Source organism: Corvus kubaryi, unplaced genomic scaffold, assembly GCF_017639235.1.
Source record: "Corvus kubaryi isolate FWS band 111438036 unplaced genomic scaffold, C.kubaryi_AGA036_p1.0 37387, whole genome shotgun sequence".
Taxonomy (NCBI): Eukaryota; Metazoa; Chordata; class Aves; order Passeriformes; family Corvidae; genus Corvus; species Corvus kubaryi.
In genome coordinates, this window is record NW_024581129.1 from 7,047,406 (window position 1) to 7,056,925 (window position 9,520).

Here is a 9,520-nt window from a genome sequence, read left to right on the forward strand (position 1 = left end):
GGGCTGGGTGGGAGAACTGGTGGGGAGCTGGGACAGGGCTGGGTGGGGATAGAACTGGTGGGGAGCTGGGGCAGGGCTGGGTGGAAGCAGAAGTGATGGGGAGCTGGGACAGGACTGGGTGGGAGCTGTGGAAGAACTGGATGGGGACAGAACTGGTGGGGAGCTGGGGTAGAACTGGAGGGGGTAAAACTGGAGGGGAGCTGGGGCACATCTGGATGAGGGCGCAACTGGATGGAGGTACAACCAGTAGGGAGCTGGGCACCAAACTGGATGGGGGCAGGACTGGTGGGGCACTGGGGCAGAACTGGGTGGGGAGATGAAAGCAGGACTGGCTGGGGACAGACCTGGATGGGGATAGAACTGGAGGGGAGCTGGGACAGAACTGGAGGGGGACAGATCCAGATGTGAACTGGCACCCCTCAGCAGCCCAGCTGCAAACCCAGCCCAGAGCACATCTGGCAAGGATATATTGAGTGCCTGAGTGTCCCTGAGCAGCGTTTTGCTGGCTGATTGTTCCCCCAGGCAGGGACAGCTCTCCCGGGAAGGATCCAGCCCTCCCAAAGCAGAGCAGGAGCAGAGCCAGGTAGCTCAACCCATACAGCAAACACAGAGGGACAAAGTGACAGCACAGGATGAGGATTGCTGGCAGCAGCGACAGGGGAGAGGTGGATTGTTGACCCTCAGGTATAAAACAAGATCAGTGGAGGTCTGGAGTGGAGCTGTTTGACCCCCACTTGGAGCCAAGATAAGCTCAGCACCAATCCAAGGTTCTTGGCTTCCTCCCCAGGGCCCGGCCCTGCCTTTCTTTGTCCTGCACAGACACAAAACCCCAGGCAGGCACTTTCCCTTCGCTGTTTGAACAAGTGCAACCAGAGCCCTCCCTGCCCTCAAAAAAGGGTTCAGAGGGATTTTTTTTTTTAACCCGAGAAACCAGAATGACTCCCAAGGAAATGCTGCCACAATCATTTGTGGATGGCTCACATACCTTTGCACCGAGGCACACACGGCAGATTCTGATTCCCAAAACAAAAAGAGAGACAAAGATAAGGAATTGTGAGAGGAATTGGCACACAGAACCCTGTCTGAATTTTCCTGGTGGAGGATATTTGGGAAGAAACTCACCATTGATGGGGGAGCTGGAGCACTGCACCAGGAGAAAGAGAAAAGAGATGTGTTAAAAAGGGGTTTTAACATTATCTGTGATCACTGCAGACAGACAGGTGGGAGCTGCAGCCATTTGGATTGGGATGTGGCCTGAACACACTCAAATCCCAAATCCAGACCTCCCAGTCTGCTAAATTCATACAGGTTACTGCTCTGTATCTCAAGCAGCTGGAAAGTGCCAGGTTATCCCATCCCTCAGGCACGAGGAGGGAATGTTCTCCCGATGATCTGAGCACCGTTTGAGTGTGGTTCCAGAGGAAGGGAGGGTTGGAACAGGATGACCTTCGAGGGCCCTCCAACCCAAACCATCCTGGAATGTTTTGAACACACGGATTTGCCTTACCAGCTGTGTCCCAGCAGCAGCTGCAGCAGCTCCCTGCCACCCTGGAAGACAATGAGCCGTGGTTTTAGAGCAAACCCAGGACAAAGCTCATTCCCACCGCTCAGCCCCAGCCATCCCTCAGCTCCCTGCAGGGTTTTAGTGCTCATCTTTCACCCAGAATTTCACACTCTCCTCCCTGCTGTGGTCCCTGAGGGGTGACAGACACGAGGTCCCCCTCTGCCCCCCCAGCTCAGCCTGGCTGTGTCCAGGTGACACGAGGGATGTCCTGCATCTGTCCCCAGAGAGGGACAGCAGGGGAACGACAGAAACAACACTCAGGGGACACTCCTCTCCAGGATTTCTTTGCTCCAGAGGCAGGGATCAGCTCAGGAATCACCTCAGTTATCATTCCATGTGCTTTTAGCTTTGCAGCTTCTTGCTCCTTACAGTGCCCCCACATGGGAATTGGAGCCTGGCCTGTGCTGGATTTCACTTCTTTCTCCCGCTAATGCCTCAGATGGATCAAAACCCCTGTGCTGGTGTGGAAACCCCAGTGCAGGACAGCTCTCCCCCAGTCCTGCCCCAGAGCCCGGCAGGGATTTACCAGGAAAAGTCAAACTGCTCCTTCTTGGCAGCTCTGCACAACCCTCCACCCAGCTGTCCCTCATTTCTCAACTTCCAGAGTGATCCTGATGGCACCTTCCATCTCCCTGCCAGTGCCCCGGAGCTGGGAAGGTGGGAAATGCCAGGGTAGGAACCCAGGAACAGCACACACGGGATGAACCCGGCAGGAGGGTGATTCCCTGAGCCTGCCACGCTCAGCATCCCTCATGCACAGAAAAAAGGGAAAGGTGGAGCTTCCCAGTGTTCCTGGTGGGACAGAATGAGTGGAATGAGAGCAGGGAGAGGCAGGGGACACAGGGAGGGGCGGCTGCAGCTCCACAGCCACGGTTGGATGGCACAGGGTGATGGAGGAGGAGGGCAGTGCCTTTCCTGGGTGTGGATGTGTTCACAATCCCAACAAACTGCCTTAGGGAGGGATCTAAAGCAGCTTGGATGAGTCCTTAATTAGCACAACACCTTTCTTTATTACCAGCTGCTACACCTTTGTAATTATTTAATTAATGGAGGACTGTCACTAATTAACGGACAAAGGAACCTTCCCCTAATGGGGTCCAGGAGAGCTGGAGAGGGACTTTGGACAAGGGATGGAGGGACAGGAAAAGGACAAATGGCTTCAAACTGCCAGAGGGCAGGGCTAGGTGGGATATTGGGAAGGAATTCCTCCCTGTGAGGGTGGGGAGGCCCTGGAATGGATTTCCCAGAGGTTGCCCCATCCCTGGAAGCGTCCAAGGCCAGGTTGGACAGGGCTGGGAGCAAGCTGGGATAGTGGAAGGTGTCCCTGCCCATGGAACTGGATGAGATTTAATGTCCCTCCCAACCCAGACTACTCTGGGATTTATTATTCAATATTCAATCAGTTGTGATTATTCCTCAAGGGCTTTCCCAGAGACACCTGGATACTCCAGCAAAAGGAACAGGGAGCAGACAGCTCTGAATAGACAGAGGAGAATCAACCCCATTGCATCTTCCCACCCTGTTTATCACCAAAACAAAAATATTTCGCTGACAGATCCAATAGCAAACAGGATAATGAAAGGCTGGGGATGCAGAGCAACCACCAAAGTCACATTCAGTGGTCTGCCAGCACCATTTCCCCTCTTGAGGATAATCTCTGGCATGAAAAACCCTCCTGGGACACCCCTCCCTCCACAGCCAGACTCACCCAGCAGGAGGAGGAATCCCAGCCCTGGGAGCAGAGGAGGCATTTCTGGAGAGGTCTTCAGAACACCCACAGAGGTCACCTTCGTTCAGCCAGGAAATTCCAAATAGCAATAAATTAATGGCAAAGCCAACTCAGAGGAGGAAAGTCAAAGGTGGCTGTGTCACGTGGAAATCTGGATGTGCCAACACCCTTCACAAACCCCAAAATTAGACCCAAAAGAGGTGAAAAACTCCTGCAGGGTCGGGAAAGCGCGGGGAGAATTTGGAGTTCATTAAGGCAGCTCATTAGTGTCCACGCCCTGAGCCAGATCCGTGGTGGCAGAGGGACAGAAGGTGGCACAGCCTGCTCGGAGGGGACCCTGTGACACTCACCTGTGGCTGCTGGTCCCAGCTAGGCAGGCTCTGGGCATAGCAGGCTCCTTTTCACTGAGCAAACCAGGGTGTGGCCCTGCCTCCTCCACCTGCATCTCTGCGGGATGGATTCGGAGCCCTGGTCACACCCTGAGCCCTTGAGAGTACACACGGGCTGTAGGACAAATAACCGGGCTGTTTGGTAATGCCTGGCATTCCTAGGATACAGCAGAAGCTGGATTCCCTCCCTGCCCTGCACCGGACAAAAATCAATCTGTGCTCAATCCTCCAGGAGCTCAGGGAATGTTTGGCACCAGGGAATTTCAGTTCAGGAGCTTGAAACGGTTGGAATTTCTTGAAAATCTCTGCGTACCCCAATCATCTCCACCTGGGAAATCCCGAAGAGAAATACATGGGAGTTCTGTCAGCCAGTCAGGCCGTGGAATGGGATGAAGCTCTGCCAGGGGAGGGGTAGGATGGGTATTGGGAAAAGGTTCTTCCTCCAGAGGGTGCTGGGCACTGCCCAGGCTCCCCAGGGAATGGGCACAGCCCCGAGGCTGCCAGAGCTCCAGGAGCATTGGGAAAATGCTGCCAGGGACACCCAGGGTGGGGTTGTTGGGATGGATGATCCCTGTGGTCCCTTCCAGCTCAGGACACTCCACTATTCCACATCACATGGATGTCAGACTGCGAGCTGTTTCTTTGGACACTTCAGGGTAATTTTACATCCTCAGATTTGGAGAAATCACTGTTTGGTCGCTTTATTGGTCCAGACAAGTTTTTACAAAGCCCAGTTCTTTGTAAAGAAAGGGCTTGCCCATTCCTGACCACAAATAACTCCTGTTGGTGTCACTGTCACCTCCCAGCACCACCACACCCCCACTTTTCTCAGCACACTTCACGTCCTTATCAGCTCCTCTGGAATTAGCACAGCAGCCAGTCACAAAGGCAGCTCATCTGACTCAGAGGATCCCCAGAATTAGCGTGGCTCTCACCAACACCCATCCTAAGCCACCCAAATCCATAAAAATCATCATCATTCTGTAATTTGGCCAATTCACAGAGTTCAGAGTGAGAGGCCTCTTCTCCAGGATACCCAGAGGAGGTGTCCTGGAGCAGGATGGGGATCCTTCCCTCAGGTTTCAACTATCAAAGCTCTGGTGTTTTGCACCTTTTGGAAATTCAGCTCTCCAAACAGGCTGTCCGTGACAGGATCAGATGGAAAAGTGCTGGATGGGGAACTGCTGGAAAATCTGTGGCTCCATATGAGAGAAACAAAGGCTCTGCCACTGCAGCCGGACCAGAGTCATGGAATGTTCAGGGGTTGGCAGAGATCATCCAGTCCCAACACCTTCCACTATCCCAGGTGGCTCCAAACCCCATCCAACCTGGCCTTGGCCACTTCCAGGGATGGGGCATCCCTGGGAGAGGTGTCCAGGACTGCCCAGCCCACCCCAGAGGTGCCACCAGGCCTGCACAGGTCTGTGAGGGGGATTTTGGAGCTCACCTGCAATAAATGATCCCCTTTAGCTCAACACAATTACACACGAGCCCTATCTCTGCCTCCTTTCCCTCTGCAAGATTCATTCTCCCAAAAAACCGATCCCAATTCTGCACCAGGATCATCAACACACAGCGCTGGGTGGGAGGAGAGGCTGTGGAAAAGCTGCGGAGGGTGGGATAGCCCCAAAATGAGTCAGAGCCTTCCCAGCCAGGCTGGCTGGGCTTGGGTAGCACCAGGCACGGCTCGAGTGTCCTGCAGTGCCCCTGAGGCGGGCAGTGACTGTTCCTGTGCTCAGCCAGGTGTGACAAGGGACAAGAAATCCTCCCCGATCCCACCTCCAGCAGCACGGGCACGCCCCGTGCCGGGCAGCCGGGACAAAGGGGCTTTGTGCTGGCTCAGGAAAGCCGGGTCTAACCCTGGCTCGGCACAGCAGCCCTGTAAGGCTCAGGCTTTGCCCAAAACCAGTTAAACCACAGCAAAATTCCTCAGGCCGGCACCACTCACCAGGACATCCCGGTGCCCTCCTGGCATTAACCCCAAACGTGGCCCAGAACCTGGAGAGGTCTAAGAACGGGAAGGACAGAGCAGAAAGGGAGAAAGCTTCAGGAATAAAAGCCAAAAGGGGCATTGAAAGATTAAAGCCTTGCAGGTGCTGTGGAAATTGCTATAAAGGCTCAAAGAAAAATCCAGCTGTGCTAAGGGGGCAGAAAGGCAAAGGAGGCTCCTGGAAGCACTTTCAAAATCTCGAATTTAGTTTTATGTTTGTTCATTGTCTCTTGAAGAGAAATCTGTCAGGGCCCTGCTGGGGCAGCACAGCCCAGGTATGAGAAGAGGATTTGGAGACAGGTCTAAAAGGGAAAGTGAACTCATCCCGTGTCTCGTGTCCATCACAGATCCCTTCATTACGTGAGTCCAGGAGTGAATCTCCCATGGAGATGCAGCAAAATGTCCAGACAAGGTAAAAAATCCTGGGAAATCTGGGAGCAGCACATCAGGGCACAGCTGCACTGTCCAAACCTTTGGATCAGCGACTGACACAACAGCAGCTTTCAAAAGGTTCTCTGGAGGGAAAACCAGAAGGAAGAAGGGCAACATGAAGGTCAGTCCCAGCCCAGAGCAAAGCTCCTCTCCCTGCAGGGCCAGGAGCAGAGGTTTCCTGCTGGAGCCTGGGCGGTGCCCGGAGGTGCCAGAGGGGGACAAAGGGACACAGGTGATGCCAAACCTTTGGTTTGAGGAATAAACAACTCCCAGCCCACAAAAATCACCTTGTTAGCACAGGTCATCCCTGGCACTTGGCTCTTCCTCTAATCCTGCCTGAGAGAGTTCAGCTTTAGAGGGACTCAGCACACGGAAGAAATTCCCCAGTATCTCAAAGTCTGGGTGAAACTTCTCCCTTTCCTCTCCAGAAGCACAGACGAGGAGGCTCTGCCCAAACCTGCCCACAGGGAGAGCTGTGACCGCAGTCACCCGGCCAGCAGAGCCCAGAGCAGATCTGCTGCTCCCCCAAACCCCTGTCCCCAGCCCTGGAGTCACCCAGGAGAGCTCTCCAGGTGCTCATCCCTGGATTAAGGGTGGATCAGGCTCACAACCACCTCACCTGGAGCAGCGTTCTGTGCTGGCAGCCTCACAGGTGTGGGGACAAGGCACGAGATGCATTTTTCGGAAGACTCATCCTGGATTTTCCTCCTGAACCTGCTGTGGCAGGGCTGGGAGGGACAGGGGTTTACCAGCAATGGGGGACTGGGATGTTCACAGCATTTGGGGCCGTTCCAGCTGCCACCTTTCCCTGCAAATGCACGGATTCTGAGCCTGGCACAGACCTGTGGAAGGATGGGCAAGGTCAGACCAGCCCTGTGACCCCATGGGTGACGCAGGTGCTCGTCAAATGTCACCAGCAGAGAGGTTTTTATAAACAGAGCAATATTTGCTTCACTAAGGAGCTTGTGTCACTGTTTGCTCAAGCCTCCAGTTACAAGCTGGGAATATGGGAAAAGAAACAGTTTTGGCTCCAAGGTGCTGCTGAGCCCACACCCAAAAATGCCAGAGGCGTCAGCAGAGCCTGACACTGAGGGTTTGTGTTTCACAGCTCATGCAAGACCGTCTGTCCCAGAGAACGAGGGACAGGACAAGAGGAAATGGCCTCAAGTTGCACCAGGGGAAGTTTAAATTGGAGATTAATAAAAATTTCGTCACCCAAAGGTTTGTCCAGCCCTGGAGTTACAGTACTGGAGGGATTTAAAAGCTGGATTTGGGCACAGGTTTTGGTGGTGGCCTTGGCAGTACTGGGGGAATGGTTGGATTTTGAAAGGTCTTTTTAAACCTCAGTGATCCTGTGACCCCACCCTCAGCTGCCTGTGCCCCCTCACTCGAGGGGGCTTTTAATTTGCAAAGAGAGAGGAAAGCCAGGGGTCTAAGAGGCGTTTTCCTACCGCCAAACACTCCGACCCCTCTAAAACCCAATCCTGATTTATCCCCTGCTGCGGGAACTGCAGAGCAAACCCTGCCCTGGCCACACAGCCCTCCCACGGCTGCCTCCTGCACCCTGAAGGAAGCGTCACAGAGACAATGAAGACACAATTAAAAGGCCAAACAGCATCAAATATCCATTTATGGCTGGAATGAAACCCCAACCGTTCCCCTGTACATTCCTGGAGGTTTACACGAGATTTTCCTTGGTTTCTCCCTCCCTTCCTCTCTCTTCTGTAATATTTGCATTGCACAAGTCGAAAACCACCTACAGCTACCACTCCAACCTTGTCCCGAACTGCAATCCAAACAAGCTAAAAAAGGAAAGGTAATTGCTCTGACGTCTGCTTTCCCTCTCTCCCGAGGTTTGGTGACCCAGCAGCCTCTCTAGAGAGCAGAAATGTGTTCAGCAGTGCCCCAGCCCGACCTGTTCGGCATTCCTTATTCCCCAGTACCAAGAAGCTCCAAGAAAAGGATCTCCTGTAGGAGTCCAGCACCTGGGAAGAGGCTCTGGGCGTCCCCAGGTGCTTCTCACAGCAAGGCTGACACCTGGTGATGTGACAGAGCAGCTTAACATGTGCAGCTGTAAATGTAAATATAAATATAAATATGTACACACAGGGGTGTGCGCAGAGTCACCTGCAGTGGATGCCAGGCCCTGCACAGCCCAGTCATGAAAAAGCAGAACAAAACTCAACTAAACCCCATCTCTCACTCTCCCTGAACTCCAACTGTTCCCAGCCCTAAATCCTGTCCTTAAGCACCCCCTCAGCACCCGGCTGTGCCGACACCTGCGGGGATTTACCTCAGGGGAAGAACGGGAAGGTTTAACCCTTTCATGCTGCACGCAGGGTCCGATAAATGAGCAGGTACCCAGCAGGAGCTGCCCCACCACCCCCGTTCCAAACGGGACACAGGAGCCGCAGGGGGAACGTCACCTAATTGTGTACCTAATTCTCTCAAATTATATTATTATTCTTATTATTATTACTATTAGCCTTTCAGAGCCTGAAACATTCGCTGGCATTTAATTTTGGGGTTCCCCTTGAGGCAGGAGATTCTCAACAGCCACCATGGTGTGCGTGAAAGAAGAGCAGCTACCACCAAATTCTCCTAGCGCTGACACCTTTATATTTGTTTAGGACGCCAAACGACCTTCTACATTATTAGTTTATTCCAAAAAAATAGCAAACAGAGCAAAAATACCCGATTTGATATTACAGTTGCGGCGCTGTGGCTGGCCTTGTTACGACGGTGTGGTGGCTCGCTTTGCGGCGGTGTGGCGGCTCGCTTTGCGGCGGTGTGGCGGGCCCGTTGTACGACAGTGTGGCGGCTCGCTTTGCGGCGGTGTGGCGGGCCCGTTGTACGACGGTGTGGCGGCTCGCTTTGCGGCGGTGTGGCGGGCCCGTTGTACGACGGTGTGGCGGCTCACTTTGCGGCGGTGTGGCGGCTCCGTTGTACGACGGTGTGGCGGCTCGCTTTGCGGCGGCGATGGCGGCCCGGTTCAGCGGGGTGCTGCAGCTCACGGAGCTCGACGATTTCATCGCGCCCTCGCAGGTGGGGCCGCGCCGGGGCTGACAGGGCTGGGGACTCCCGGGGCCGGGGGTTCACGAGGCTGCCAGGCCCTGCCCCCGCCGCGGGACCCGCGGGGCGGACCCTGGGGAGGGCGCGGACCCAGCCCTGAGGGGAGGCGGGGGGTGCCGCCCTCAGCTCTCTTTGCCCCTCGCGCTGTCGCCGCACGGGGACCGTGCCCAGCCCCCTCAGACCTCTCCCCTCTGCTGTTGGGAATGGAAAAAGGGATAAAACCGAAGATTCCGCGCTGTCCCTTCCACCACCGCGCAGGGCAAGGCTCCGGAGCAGCCCGAGATCTTGGAGCAGCAGCCGAGCCATTCCCAGCCCGATGGGGAATAGCCAGCCCGAGCCATTCC

The 9,520-nt window shown here is 54.7% G+C and overlaps 2 protein-coding genes across 3 annotated transcripts in view; one reads left to right on the top strand and one right to left on the bottom strand.

The window, feature by feature from the left end:
* Positions 1–3,742, bottom strand: part of LOC121669056 (mesothelin-like) — a 17,867-nt gene extending 14,125 nt beyond the window's left edge. The window contains exons 1-5 of one of the 2 annotated variants that reach the window (XM_042037530.1): positions 3,644–3,742; positions 3,273–3,351; positions 1,508–1,548; positions 1,123–1,144; positions 986–1,013 (exon numbers count right to left, since the gene is read on the bottom strand). In XM_042037530.1, the coding sequence (XP_041893464.1) occupies positions 986–1,013; positions 1,123–1,144; positions 1,508–1,548; positions 3,273–3,315 (134 nt within the window). In that variant the 5' untranslated portion in view covers positions 3,316–3,351; positions 3,644–3,742. The remainder of the gene's footprint in view (positions 1–985; positions 1,014–1,122; positions 1,145–1,507; positions 1,549–3,272; positions 3,352–3,643) is intronic. The other variant, XM_042037529.1, reaches the window with a different exon arrangement.
* Positions 3,743–9,043: 5,301 nt separating this feature from the next.
* Positions 9,044–9,520, top strand: part of CIAO3 (cytosolic iron-sulfur assembly component 3) — a 10,508-nt gene continuing 10,031 nt past the window's right edge. Inside the window, exon 1 of the mRNA XM_042037263.1 lies at positions 9,044–9,149. Within this exon, the coding sequence (XP_041893197.1) occupies positions 9,084–9,149 (66 nt within the window). The 5' untranslated portion in view covers positions 9,044–9,083. The remainder of the gene's footprint in view (positions 9,150–9,520) is intronic.